Below are 14,817 nucleotides of genomic sequence, written 5' to 3'. Positions count from 1 at the left end.
CCATACCAACACGTTTTTTGAACACCTCCAGGGATGGTGACTCCACCGCCTCCCTGGGCAGCCTCTGCCAATGCTTCACAATTCTTTCAGTAAAGAAATTTTTGCTCATGTTCAGTCTAAACCTCCCCTGATGCAACTTGAGGCGACGTAAAGCTCCACCTGTTCCCACCACAATTCTCTGGGAAGTATTTTTCCCTATTCCACATTTTAACTATGAAGAGTGCATCTCTTGGCTTGATTTAAAAAAACTTCTATGTAACATATGGATGCCAATTACACTTATACAGTACAACTCTTGGCATTTAATACAATAGTTTTTATTTTAAATCAATGTTTTTACAGCACTATCAATCTCTTCTTCCTTTCTCTCTCACACCCCAGTTCAGCGATATTGATGTAGCAGGCATCAGAATAAGAAATTTTACTCCAATCCATTAGATTTTACTGCTTTTTACTTGGGCACTTGCGGGCGGGATGAACCGTAAGGTTACTGGGCCTTTTTGGAAACCACCTGAACAAGCAGGGCACTGGACTCCGCCCCCCCCCTTTTCTCCTTCTTCCAGCTGTCCCTCAGGGATCTGCCCCGCTGCCGCTGCGGCCTTCTCGGGACCGCGCCATTTCCACCGGGCCCATCCCCTCCGCCCAAGCCTGCCGAGGCCAGCACGGCCTGCGGGGGTACCCAGGCGGAGCCACCCAGGCGGAGCCACCCAGGCCCCGCAGCCGCCCGGACGCCAGCCCGCAGGGCCGGAGCCCTCCCCCGCGCCGCTGGGCTCCCGGGGCCGGCGCTGCCCCAGGCGGCCTCCCGCCGCGGCGCTGCCCACCCCCGTTCCCCCCGCCGCTCAGCGCGGAAGACCGCCTGCCCCCGGGCGCCGCCGCCGATGTGACGCCACCCAGACTACAACTCCCAGCGAGACGCTGCGCCGCGCGGCGCGTGCGCAACGGCCGCCACCGCCGTTCCCCCTCCCCCCGCGGCCTGGCTCCGAGAAGACGACGGAGGCGGCAAGATGGCGCTCACCAGGTGCGTCCGGCCGGCCCGGGTGGGGTGACCGCGCTCCCCGGCCCGCCTGCGCCTTCCCAGCCGCGGGGCGAGGCTCCGGCCGGCGGGGAGGGAGCGCGCTGCAGGGCCGCGGCCTCTCCGAGGCGGTGGGCCCGCCGGCCGGTGAGGAGGCCGGGCCGCGGCCGGGGGAGGGCGGCCAGGGCCGGGCCGGGCCGGGCCGGGGGAGCAGCTCGGCCGTGCTTTGTCCTGTCCTAGTGGGGGGGGGCGGGGTGTGTGTGCTTGGCGCTGGCTCCGGCTCCGGGCTCTGCGCCCCTCGCGTGTTTTCTGCGGGCAGGAGGAGCTGCGCGGCTGCGGGTGGTCGGATCCGTCGGGTTTTGTCGCGGTTTCCTTGGCGAGAGGCCTTTGTCGGAAGGCGCTGCGCCTGCCGTCGGGCACGGGCCGGCGGCTGCGGTGGCCGCCCCGGCGTGCCGGCCTTCTCGGGGGTGGCCGTTCCCTGCAGAAGCGTGGGAAGGGGCCCCGCGGTCAAGGCGAGCTGGAGTTGTGCTCCTCCTGACTGGCTGTGGCCGGGAGGTGTCTGGCGTGAAGGGGGGAGCTTGTTGACAGGCGTCTTTGTAGGCGTTTGCCTGGAGAGAAAGGAAGGAGGAGTCGCTGGGACTAAGGGCATATTTTTCTGCTCCGTAATAGTGGAAAGAATACACAGTGGTGCGTGACATTCCTGTTGGACAGCGGGCCTTGTTGCGCATTCCCGTTCAATCAAGAAGTGAATGTGGATGAATTTGGCATCAGATATTGTAGGGATCTTCCAGAATGCCGGGAGAGCACACATTGCTTTTGCACCTGCAATCTCAGAAGTTACACCCCTCACATTTACTGTCACAGTACTCCAGTTTCATAAATTGTTTCTTAACCTGTATGGAGTGATTGTAGAGAAGGTAATAATTTAGTAGTAGACTTCAGCATAGTTGAGTGTCACTGAGTGAAATTACTGGAATTAACTTTTTATGTTTCTCTTTTTTTGTGTGGCTGTCTGTGGATGTGTAGCTTTTTACCAGCTCCAACCCAACTGTCTCAAGACCAGCTAGAACTAGAAGAGAGAGCAAGAGCTCAAAGATCTAGGCAGGCTGCTCTAGTCTCATCACGACGGGAACCTCCCCCATACGGTTACCGGAAAGGATGGATACCACGAGTGCTGGAGGTAGATATTTAAATTCACACTATAGTACTGTGTCTGCTAATGGGGGGGGGAAAGTATTTGTTTCTGGAGTAGAAATAAACTCTGAGCATCTTGAGTGTAGCACAGAATTGTGCAAAGCCTTACCAAATGCAGAATTTGCATCCAGACTGATGGGTGTATTCTTGGGTTGGGGGAAATTGTCCTAATGACCAGATTGCTTAAAACTTTTAATGGTAAACAGGATGTTAAAAGCATTCTTCCCTTCAGAGATTGTTATACTGTAATATGGAAATAGATACATGGTTCTTTCAATTTACAGTCTGTGAAGGCAAGGATCCTCTCGGAACACCTCTGTGTTGTTCCTCTGTCATTATTTGCTAAATACACGTTCCAGGTTGTAGCTGGAGTAAGGGAACATGCTTATATCAGAGAACAGAATGGTCATGTGTATTCTGTTCTTGGCATCACAAAAGATAGCTGCTCGTGGGGGAGAAGATTGTGAGAGTTGGAAGGAAACTTAAAAATTTGTCAGATATTCACTGTTTACGTTACTGGCAAAAGGGTTTTGGGCAATGTTGTGTGTGATTTAGCTGTAATTCTTGCCAGTTTGATGTAATTTCAACTGGAAATGTTGAAATGTAGAAGGGAAAACACAGGTGTATAGCTCTGATTATAAAACTGTTCAGTACAGTTTCTCACTGTGAGCCACAAAACCTTTCAGATTTTGAAATGGTACTTGACATAACAGCTGAGACCTGCTCTGATGAGTCAGAAGCCAGTGCTCTTGGGACGAGGCATGCTGTTGAGGTTTTGATATAGTATTTCATCTGTGATCCTGCATTGTCCCCAAATGCCATCATTTCATGAGCTAGTATTACTCTCATTTATGTTTGAGTCCCATTTTCATAAAGATGGATCCAACACTACCATGGTGACCCGTTAGTGCTAGATAAGGTGACTTCAAATCGTAGTTCCAGTGGTTCTCTAAAATAAACATTTTTGATGTAGGTTCAGCATTTCATAAAGTGTATGATGTTGAAAATTACACCTTTGTTCTACCCAGTGTAGAGTTCCCTCCCTACACTGTTGATTATTAAAATTAGTATTTTAGTGCTTATTCTTTCTAAATGTTAGCAGAAGAACTTCTTAAGAAGTGAGGTGATGAAGGTTTTCAAAGAATTTCCAGCATTGTTGGGCTACAAAGTGATACAGCATCTCACAAAGTCTGTTAAGGGCACCTTTATGCCTCATAAACAAATACAGATTCTTCAAGAGCAGTAAATGTTTCAAAAGCATAACCTTTGTCCAGTGGTCCCGGAATGCCATCGTTGGAAAAAAAAACAAAATCTGTTCTTAAGGTTATAGATCAAGAGTTAGGCAGAAACTTTTGAGGAAAGACTGACTTTTTTCTGGCTAATACTTTATCATTGATTCCATAACTAAAGTCATCCAGTGGAAGACGTTAAATAACTGAAGCTGTATTTCAGTGAGCACTTTAATGTGACATAAGCATGTTCTTATTTGGAAAGAAGTGTTCTAATCATTTATTCCAGCCTCAGTCCATGCTCTCTGTTGCCATGGCGTTAACTGTTTGGTCACACGGTGAATACAGAGATCAGTCTACCTAAGACACCCATTCTTCTTCTTTGATCTGGTTTCTTATCCGACTTCAGAGAAGCAGTGCCATTGCAACAAAAGGAGTGGGAGATGCTCACGCTGCTTTAAGCAAATGCTTCCTCTGAAGAATTGCAATCGAAACTGTAGCCTGAAGTTGGTTTATGAATAGTACCGATTCTGTGTACATCCTCGGTGTTACTGAGTCAGGATGTTCTGCTTTAAGAGGTCTTTTGGTTAGCTGTTTATTTAACGCTTTTACAGCAACACATTGAATGAGAGAGGAAGTAAACTTTAAGAATATTGGTGTGTTGGGTGCTGGCCCAGTTTTCAATGCATTTGCATGGCAAAGTAAGGAAATGGGATAGCTTGGCATTTGCACCGTTGTCAAGCTATGAGCTGCAGGCTTTGAAAGGTATGGAAAGCTTTTTCAACTTCATCATTATGGTGTGAAAAGCAACAAATAACCAGTAGAAATTTCCATTAAAAAAATGCTGCTCTTGTTTTAGTATTTCCACAGTTGCTTCATTGCATAAGGTAAATTTTTGAAGTTCTAATTAATAACTCACATGTGAATTAAATACTTAATCATGTATTGTCTGTAGCATAGTAGTGCCTGCACATTCTGGTCAGTGATACGGGCTCTTGCTCTGTGCAGGGAATTGTTACTGCAAGATGTCTCTGCACTTCAGTGTCTTTTAATAAGTTAAAGTTCTATAGTCCACTGCTATCTTACTAGCTAAAATAATGAAGTTCCTCGAGCATTCTGGCAATGTTTCGTTTTGTTAAAATCAATCCACTCTTTCATTGCATTTCCCGCCCATGCAAGTGTTATACCATGTTTTTGTCTTTCAGTCATTCACTACTTTTTCCTCTGTGTAGGATTTCGGAGATGGGGGTGCTTTCCCAGAAATTCATGTGGCCCAATATCCATTGGATATGGGCCGAAAGAAGAAAATGTCCAATGCTTTGGCTGTTCAGGTGGATGCAGAAGGAAAAATAAAATACGATGCAATTGCTCGACAAGGACAATCAAAGGACAAGGTAAATTTCTTCCAATACATAGACTAGCCTGTGTACCTGGAAAAGCTGTATGTACACATTGCGTATACTTAAACTCATTGGTATGGCATCAGCCAAATGGATTGCATCCTGTTTTCTTAAAGTTTACAACTGAAATCATGTCAGACAGACATGAGCATTTTGACTGGCATCACTGTGTGATCTCCTCTGTTATGTAATTAAAAGGTAAGGCAAAAACGGTGAGAGTCTCTATGCAAAACTTACTCGATAGCTTAGCAGCTTTTGTTAGAGAGTTTACCGGTGAAGGCAAGAAACTGAAAACAGGCCTGGCCACAGGCAGCCTTGTTTCAGTGTGTAGGGAGAGGGGGCAAAAAAAAAAACAACAAAACACAGAAAACACAGTTCAGCTTTCAGAATACTACACCTTCTGTCTTATTAATATAACATTTGCCATTTCTGGCTGTTTTGAATATTGTTGGGAGCTTTTTTTCCTCCTTTTTTTAGTTGCAGCAGAAAGTATTGCCAGTAGTTACGCTCCAGAATTTTTGTGTGAAGTTCAGTGATGGCAACATTCTCATCGAGTTTAATGGGAACCAACTTCAATTTCCTGTATACAGTAGCATTTCTGAAAATAGAGAGATGGCACTTTATCTTGAGGTCCTAATTAGTATTGAGGAGACCAGGTACCTGGGGCTCCTAAGTCCACTTTGAGGGGTACTTATGCCTGCCTTTTCAAATGGAAGAAAGTGGACTACCTTAAAACTTGAATTCTCCTCAGCAGGTGTTGGGGGCTGGAAAACTGCTGAGGCAGGACTAAGTGTATGACCAGCTGCTGGTTATATAAAGCATCTGCTGTAAAGAATAGGGTAACCTAAAGAAAATCTGAAAAGAGGGTTAACTGCAAAGGGTGTTTTAGTTAATTAATATGAATAGTTCTTTTCAAAATAATTCTACTTCTCCTGCTTTACTTTAGGATGCCTTGAAAAACTTACGGGTATGTAATATGCCCTATGTTTTACTGCAAACAAGGAAGGGGGAAAACCTATCTAAACAAAAAAACAAAAGGTGAACTTTACCTCTCAAACAAAAAAATAGGGTGAGCATTCTAAGAATACCAGGGGAAATCTTTCTTTTTTAACAGATAATTATCTATTTTTGTTGGTTTAAATTGATCCTACAGTTGCCAGAGTTGCAGAAAGATAATGCCAATAGGATTTTATATTTAACTAATACTCTGTCAAATGTCAAAAATGTGTCACATCTTGTATATCCTCATTCTGTGCATCATAAGTTACTACAGTACCTTTGAAAAAAATGAGTTCAAATCAGACTCCATGCTGTCATGTGGTAGAAAGTAGTCAGCCTAAACAGAAACGACAGCAGTGGCATTTCTTTTATTGAGGGGACTTTCATTGGGGTTCTGTCAGACTTTATGTAGTGTCTTGAATTAATTGTCAAGAGGAAGGTGCTAAAATATTAGTTGCACTTAAAGAATTTTGTGACCAAATATTTGATACTTGATACTAATTAGAAATTTTACTTATCCCAAAGCATAAAAATTAATCTGGAGCAGATAAGTAGACAAGAAATAATAATCGTACTGATGTGGGGGAAGCTGTAGGGTGAATAAGAAGAAAAAAAAAAGCATAGTTAAACCCTTATTTTTACACCTTGTCAAGTACATCTTTACCTATAGGATCAGATTTAACTTGCATGTAATAGAACTGTTTAGATTGGGACCTAAGTATATTTGAACAAGAACTAGAAATTATAGTAGTCATTAGGCAAAAATGACTAATCTTTCACTGTACCTTGTTTGGTTCAGAGTTAGGAAAATACTTAGAATGGGTAAAGTTAAATTTAAGCTGTTAACATTTGTCATATTTGATTCATGAAGATCTGTACCAGCATTCATCAACTTTCCATATGGCACCTATAATGAAGCAATAATAAGCTTATTTTGTAGCCATCCTTACCAGGGTGGAAGAGATGTGTGGCTTTTCCAAAACTGGGTTCTGTAAAACTGGAATTAAGGTTGCCTAACCCTAAGCTCTGCCTTCTGGGTCAGCTTGATTCTGATTGCATCCAGCTGGGTGTAAATGCTGAGACTAAAGATTGAGTATTGTGTTTCAAGGGGGAGTAAAACTGGGGGGAAATTAGATACTTTAAACAATTTCACTGAAAGTAGCAGAACTACTATTGCTTGATATATTTTGTAGGAGAGAGAGAAAGTATTGGCAGAGATGTCATAGGGAGCAGTTTTTCAGTGACTTGTGTAGAGTTGAATAATGTAGAATATGTTCTGTGAGAGAACTTCTGATAGTCCAGTGTCACTAGGATTACATACAGTAGTTTCATTATGCTCAGAGCTGCAGTCACAAGTCAAATATTTCTTCAATCTTAATACCTAGAGCGAAGAGAAACAGATACTTAGCAGCCTGCCAGAAATGAGATGGAGTTTCTGATCCTAATCTATGAGCTACTAGTTTGGTCTGAGTTAAGAAGCAAATTTTACTTTTGCTACAGCTTACAGATTTTTTTGAAGTTGAATTTAGTATTCTGCCTTCTTGTAAAGGCAGCAGTTCCATCACCCAGACCCTGTATCTAGATGGCTTGTCAGCAGCTTCTGCTATTGCAGTGGTTCATCTCTCTGGCATCTGTTCCTTTACATATTTAAAAAATAGTGGCTTCAGAGAATTTTCTTTGAAAAATGCTGACATAAATGAGACAGTTTGACAAGCTGTTTGGGGCTGGCAGAAAGTCTACTAGACGTGAAATGCTGGATAACGCTGATGAACCTGGATGCATGACCTTACGGATCCGATCGATGGAGTTCCATCTGGTTGTCCAGATGAAGGATTTCCAGCATTAGCTGTGTGGTTAGCCCTTGCGCTGCTGCAGAGTCTTCCAATACTTTCGCTGCTCACGTGATTAAAAGCCAGGCTAAAATAACACATCCATAACTGATACATTTTGGCGAGACTGATGCTCTGTCCCCTTATTAGGAAAATAAGGACATATAATTGCTTCTTGTGTTTTTATTAAGACAGAAAAGAGAGTGAAATCAAGGAATGGAACTATCAGGTCCATTGCTTTTTTTCTGGCAAGGATGATTTTTCTGTGCAGGAGTTGGATTTCTTCTTGGTGGCCCAAGGTTGTGGCTTATAAGTTAAAGGAGACAAAAAGAGCCACAAATCTTACCTACTGTTTTTTTCTCAAGATTGTGAATTCAGTTGAAACATTTATGAGAGAGAGTAGTTCCATGGTTGAAGGAACTCTGTCACAGTGATGGAAAAGGTCAAGAGAACATGAATATAACTAGAATGATTAGAAGTGTTCTTTACTCACAATGTATTTGCTTTTGTGGTGGGCTTGGTTTGAGAGCTTATTGCCAGTTTTTTTCACTGGTTTTCGTGCTGGGCTTACAGTTGTAATGACTTGTAAAATGTTATATGCTTCAGAGAAACCATTCTTCGACAAGGAAGGAGTGCATTCTGCAGTGCTTGATGGTAGCTTCTTGATTCACACATAGGATTGATGAGCAGTGTACAGGGATGCTGGGGATATATAGAATAAAGTATGTTGAGGGGAGGGATTTATGCGTTATATATTAAGAAATTTCTGTCAAGACACTTGCATCTGTCAGGTGTCGTGTGAAATTCTGATGTGACTGATGTTTAAATCCTACCATGAGCTACCATTTCTTACACAACTTGTTAGGTAAGATTGTTCACTTTCTGATGGCAGTGGCATGCAGATTTCTAATTGCTGCCTGTTAAGGCTGCCCCAGCCAGAGAGGGAGTCGTGTAGCTCTACCAAAAATTGAGCATTTCATTTCAGCCTAGAAGGAGATTCAGCTTTTCAGTAGCAATCAAAATGAAATATCTGAAACACACACTGAGGCTTCTTTTTATATTTCATAAATGAAAAATGGTAGTGGATGGGCATACTACAATATCAAACAATCTGAGTCTCCTCTATCTTAGATTCATAAAATGTCTCAACATTACTGTTAAAATAGGGTAAATATCTAGAAAAAACAACATAGTGCAACATCTTTATCTGCCTGTCTATATCGCCGCCAAGAAGGACTCCAATTAGAACATGTAAGTGTGAAGTTTTTTTACAGAAACAAAATTTTTGTATTTTTGGGTTAATCTATATCATGGATTTATTCCATATTAACGCAGCTTGCCACTTGCATGCAATACTTTAGGGTTTAAATAGTTCATGTAGGTCATTTGTACTTCAGTGTACTGTAGTTTTTAGAGCACCTCTTAAAGTTTTTTTATTTTCTGCTTTTGTCTTCTGGGATACTCTGAGCTCTTTCAGCATACTTTGTTCTTCATGCAGCAAGACACTTGGACTTAGAGTTAATTACCTTAGAGGAATGCTGCTCCTTAGATGTCCTTCATTTGGCATCTGAGAAGCTAGGATATTATTGATATTAATGTAGAGGATTAAAATTTTAGGAGTGAAGGCTGAGAAGCAGGAAATGGCACTTGTGTGACAAATTGATACTGAGGCTAAAGGTCCTTTTCATAGTTGGACATGCACCTTATAATGAACTTGAAATAATAGTTATGGTGACTTTTAACCCTTTGAACTAAGACTTTCTGATGTTATTTTGTTGGACAAATGTGAAGCATTAATGCTACAGTAAATTTTTCCCTGTAGCAATCTGTGTTCTTTCCCTGTATTTAAAATTGGAGCTGAAAGCTACTGACAGCTAGCTGCATGTTATATGAAGGCTGATGTACCTATATAAGGGAAAGTGTCAAGAACAGATTTCTCAAGCATTTGTTTTCCCAAGAAAATAGTAAATAAAATGAAAAAAATCTAGATGCTGAAAGAGACTTGTATCGAATTCTTAAGTAATCCTAGAAGACAGAAGTACAGATGTGGGTGTTTTGGGTTTTTTTTACTGTCTTGGGGACCCTGAAAAAGGGAAAGTAGGAAAGGGAAGCAGGAAACTAGTGTCTAATCCCAGCTCTGACAGTGATTTACATAATTATGTTTAATCAAATTGCTTCTTTTCTTCAATTATTTCGTGTCTAATATGGGATCCAGAGTATATTCTTGTTCTATGGGAGTCATTGAAGAATATGTAATTGTAATGCATTTAGAGTTGCACACAAGTTTTAATTAATTTAATACCTGAAGTATAATCTATGCTTGAAACATTTCCTTTGGTATAGGTACATTTATTCCTATTCGCAAGCACTAATAAAATATAATGTCTTCCAGGTTATTTACAGCAAATACACAGATCTTGTGCCAAAAGAGGTCATGAATGTGGATGATCCCGAACTGCAAAGACCAGATGAGGAGGCAATTAGAGAGGTATTATGTGCACTGATGTGCCTAGTTATCAGTGGTATATTGTATGTCTTGCATACATGGTGAGATGCATACTGGAGTAATTTTGTCTTCAGATAACAGAGAAGACAAGGGCAGCCTTGGAGAAATCAGTCTCCCAGAAAGTTGCAGCAGCCATGCCAGTTCGAGCAGCTGACAAACTGGCTCCTGCACAGTACATTCGGTATGTAGTGCTGGTGTGTGTGTGTGTAAGATGTTGTTACATATAAAAGTGATTAGAACTGGCATATTCCTTGAGTTTTTGAGAACAGCAGTTCCTCCTGAATTCTGTTCTTCTGGAAGTAATATGAAACTGGCTTATGTATTTTGAATTAACCCACTAGTTTGAAGTGTGTTGAAATATGTCTTGTGAGTTGTGGCACTTTGTGGAGGGGTTATTGTTTTAGCAGCAAAGTATAGATTTGTCAGGGAGCACCATTAATGATGCTGCCCTGAAAACAGAGTCTTTACTGGGAATTTCAAGACAAGGCACGTAACAAAGTTCTTCCCTCATATAAAATGACCAATTGGAATTACTAGGAGGCTGATACTCGTTTATGATGATTTTCTGCTGCAAACACAGAAAAATGCCGTGGCAGGGTTAGATGTGGCCTGAGGTGAATTCTGAAAAAAAGTACATGAAGAAGTTCTTAATAACCAGTAAGTAGTCACCAGGGATTCACAGATGTAGGTAAAGAGTATTGCGACATGGTCTGTGTACTTCATTAGTTTGTTTCTTCTGCTTCAGAATCTAGGTTGAAACAGGAGGATAGAGCCCTGGGAAGATACGTTCTGTCTGGTCTAACTGATTCTCTGCAGTCAGTCCAGTATCCTCTGTGCAGTTACCTGCTCCTGGCGTTCACAGTGACAAAGTCTTAAACTGGTGTCGATAAAACGAAAATGCAGCTAGGGCAGTGAACTGAGTAAAAGTGGAGGTGGGCAAGGGATATCCAGCTGTGTGCAGAGAACTGAGCGCTTTGATTGTTTTATTCAGGTACACACCATCTCAGCAAGGCGTTGCCTTCAACTCTGGAGCAAAACAGAGAGTTATTCGGATGGTGGAAATGCAGAAAGACCCTATGGAGCCTCCAAGATTCAAGTAACTATTGAAAACTTGTTCACAGCAAATAGCAGATTCTGAAGCGTATTTCCATACAATATGCTGATAGTAATTTTTTTCTTAATTGTTCAGAATTAACAAGAAGATTCCACGTGGACCACCCTCTCCTCCAGCACCTGTAATGCACTCTCCTAGTAGAAAGGTATGAAATGCCATAGCTGTTGTTAGTTTTGAATTGTAGGTGGGTTCACAAATTCTACTTTGTTCTGGTTTGTTTCTGTGCACTTTCTCCATATTGTTCCTTTGAGGTGATGTTAAGTGATGTACTTGGTGCCTAGTGCAGTCTTTTTTTTTTTTTTTTTTTTTTTTCTTGGGCGGTTCTGAGAGTAGCTCTCTTCCTGTGTACCTTCTCAAAAGTTGAGTAGATTTCTCAGATATTGCTGCAGTTGTTCTTGGCATGGATGAGTTGACCGAAGCTTCAGCCTTGGTACACGGTGCTTTTTAGACAACACTAATAAGCTAATCCTTAATTAACACTGACTTGTGTTATCAAGGATTAGCTCCTTCCGAGAGATGAGTGTAGTGGTGGTTCATTGGTTCCCTACAACTTGAACTGCCATGAAATGTGCAAATGTTAAAAAGCTGACTATGAGTTCTGGCCCGTGTGACTGAAGTTTAAGGGGATGGCTGAAAAGTTGTCATGACTTTATTCAGTGTTGGCAAAGGTACAGTGCAAAAATGAACACCTTACTGCTGCTAAGAGGAGTTAGGTTTTTTTGTAGCAGTGTCCTGAACTTTGTACTCTCGTTTATTTGAATAGTTTCATAGCTACCTTTGAGAAAGAAAACAGTATTTCCTTTTGGTATAAATCTAAAGATGACTTTGCTTCTCTTAAATCAGATGACTGTGAAGGAGCAGCAAGAGTGGAAAATTCCTCCATGCATTTCAAACTGGAAAAATGCAAAGGTAATTAAGTTGTCATAAGTTCATCTTTCTAATGTTGCACCCTGCTAGGAGACTTCTGTGAATGATTTAAGCTTGAATAATACTGGTTTTAAACCTCTAGAGTTAGGTAAACTGGCTGCTTCCAGCACAGAGAACACATGATTACATAACTCAGTTTTTCTGTCTGTGGCATGTAAGGGTTGTTAAATTGACAGGAGTACAGCACTGAGAGAATGTATTGCTTCATGGCAGAGATGATGGATTTTTGAGAGGAAAAAATGGCATTAGTTAAAAAATCCCTATAGTAGTGCAGTATGTAGAGCCTGAAACTAAAGTCTCTGGAGCTCACAAAGTAAAGCTATCTAAACTGAAAAAGGGAAGGATAATTCATAGAGAACCTAGCATGTTTCTTTTTAATACTGCAGCCCAAAATTCTGGGTACTTCTCCTTGTTGCATTCTTTCACTGATTCATTTTGATCACTGGTGAGGTTAGCTGGTTTTGTTCGTTGTTTCAGTAGGTATGTCCTGTCCCTTTGATTTTTATCAGCCAGTAAGGTTATGTTCAGAGAGAAGGGATAATTTGTAGTTTGCTGCAGTAACTGGTCTAATTGTGCTCAAACTTAGCAAGCTGTTGGGGTGAGGCAGCCTCTTCAAATGGAGGAAGGAAAAGCGGCATGTTTGGATGTTATTTTTTTTCTACCCCAACACAGCTGTATAACTGGGACTGCTAATTAGTAGATCAAATTTTAGGTTACAGATGCTAAAACCAAAGCAAAAATTTTTTAGAGCTTGCTAAAGGATCTTAAAATATGATCTATAAATAATTTTAGGTTTCTGCTTTTGAAAGCAAAATTGGCATTTAGTGTCTCTGACTTTTGCTGGCAGCCTTGCCCCTTACTTTCTCATTTTGAATCAGCTAACTCTTCACAGGTGTGAAAACAGTTTAGGGAAAACAATTTTTAAGCACAAATGGTAAAACAGCTTAGGGACTGGGATAGCTGCTGTCTAGTTCCTAAAACAAAGCAAAAAGTGGACCTTATCAATCAGAAACTGTCGTTCATACTAAGATATAACTTCAAGGGAAATTGTGATTTGGATTTGGGAGGGAATGTGGAATTGGAGCGAAGCTTAGTATTACCTGTTACAAATTTGAAGTATGTATAAAGGAGGTCCATTGAGGCATATTAATGATGGGCTGTGAGTTTGGTGTGTGTTTTTTGTTTTCTCACACAGTAAATGGAATAATGTTTGTTACGTCAACTGATGTTAGTTTCTGTGATTAACTGCCTCTGTTTCCACTGTAGGGATACACTATTCCATTAGATAAGCGTCTGGCTGCAGATGGCAGAGGACTGCAGACTGTTCACATCAATGAAAACTTTGCCAAGCTTGCTGAGGCTCTCTATATAGCTGACAGAAAGGTCAGGTGGTTGTTCAAAATGTTTTGTTCCATGTGGCTTTACCTTCTTTGTATGTTTGTTTCCTTGGGAAAATCAACTGTGAGTAGGATATAGCTTTTTGATTTGTCCTGCTTCTTGGCTAACAGAAGACATAAGGTCTTATCCCCAATATCTTTAAATCAGTGGCTTGGTGTGGGTTAAATTATTGGACGTCATGGGTCTTGTTTCTCAGCTTTAACTGCTGTGGCTGTCTAGCTTTGAACTTCCTCTTTGTGGCTTGGTTCATGTCCCGTTTACTGGATAACTCCTTGACAGAAGATCTTGCCTCCCAGGTGCTAGCTTTCTGTCTTTTTAACTATGTCTTATGCGTGCAGGCTCGTGAGGCAGTCGAGATGCGTGCCCAGGTGGAGAGGAAGATGGCTCAGAAAGAAAAGGAGAAACATGAGGAAAAGCTCCGAGAAATGGCTCAGAAAGCCAGGGAGAGGAGAGCAGGGATCAAAACCCATGTTGAAAAAGGTATGTTTCTTTGTTATTAAGGTGCTGTGGGTTTTTTTAGCACTCTGAAGTGTGGGTTTGCAGAAATAACCTGAGAACTTAAAACACCTAAATATTAACTGTAATACCTGTTCTTCATGTCTGTACTTGATCAGCCAGTGAATTCGGTTAATTCACTGGCTGGTTTGATAGGATCTGGATTTGAACCTCACAGCAGTATGTGAGTGTATACAGGTTTAAGACACTGTTCAGAATCACTGTAAGTAATGGCTTTCATGGACTGCTCTAAACTAATGAGGTTTTTTTTATAGAAAAGGCTTATTGCAGATGAAGAGCAACTTTGTTTACAAGAACTAAACCATCTTTAAGTTTGCAAAGATGATAAATACAATATTGTGTATCTTACACTGTTACAGCTGGTCTAGCGGAACTGTTGTTCTGTTGGCCACTAGGCCCAGAAACTGCTAACTTAACCAAATCACAATCATTGTGATAAGTCTTACATTTTGATTGAAATGACACTTCAAAGGTCAAGATGCTAAATTTGCAGAGCCGTTGTGATCTCTCTAAAAGGTGGACGATATGGTCATGTAATGCCAAATCCTGCAGCTGGGATGCACTAACCTCTTGCCAACAGGCTGGGGACTGGCCAGCTGGAGAGCCACTCAGTTGAAAACGGCCCGGGAGTCCTGGTGAACAATATGCTAAACGTCAGCCAGCAGTGTGCCCTGGCAGTAATAACGTGAAGGG

At 41.7% G+C, this 14,817-nt stretch overlaps 1 protein-coding gene across 1 annotated transcript in view; it reads left to right on the top strand.

The window, feature by feature from the left end:
* The first annotated feature begins 916 nt into the window (after positions 1–916).
* The window catches only part of SNW1 (SNW domain containing 1), a 17,880-nt gene continuing 3,979 nt past the window's right edge, over positions 917–14,817 (top strand). Inside the window, exons 1-10 of the mRNA XM_075425746.1 lie at positions 917–1,018; positions 2,039–2,192; positions 4,668–4,829; positions 10,056–10,151; positions 10,244–10,350; positions 11,161–11,265; positions 11,359–11,428; positions 12,127–12,192; positions 13,477–13,593; positions 13,947–14,088. Coding sequence (XP_075281861.1) covers positions 1,005–1,018; positions 2,039–2,192; positions 4,668–4,829; positions 10,056–10,151; positions 10,244–10,350; positions 11,161–11,265; positions 11,359–11,428; positions 12,127–12,192; positions 13,477–13,593; positions 13,947–14,088 — 1,033 coding nt within the window. The 5' untranslated portion in view covers positions 917–1,004. The remainder of the gene's footprint in view (positions 1,019–2,038; positions 2,193–4,667; positions 4,830–10,055; positions 10,152–10,243; positions 10,351–11,160; positions 11,266–11,358; positions 11,429–12,126; positions 12,193–13,476; positions 13,594–13,946; positions 14,089–14,817) is intronic.

Source organism: Opisthocomus hoazin, chromosome 7 (assembly GCF_030867145.1).
Source record: "Opisthocomus hoazin isolate bOpiHoa1 chromosome 7, bOpiHoa1.hap1, whole genome shotgun sequence".
NCBI lineage: Eukaryota > Metazoa > Chordata > Aves > Opisthocomiformes > Opisthocomidae > Opisthocomus > Opisthocomus hoazin.
This window is presented reverse-complemented; position numbering and strand designations above follow the sequence as displayed.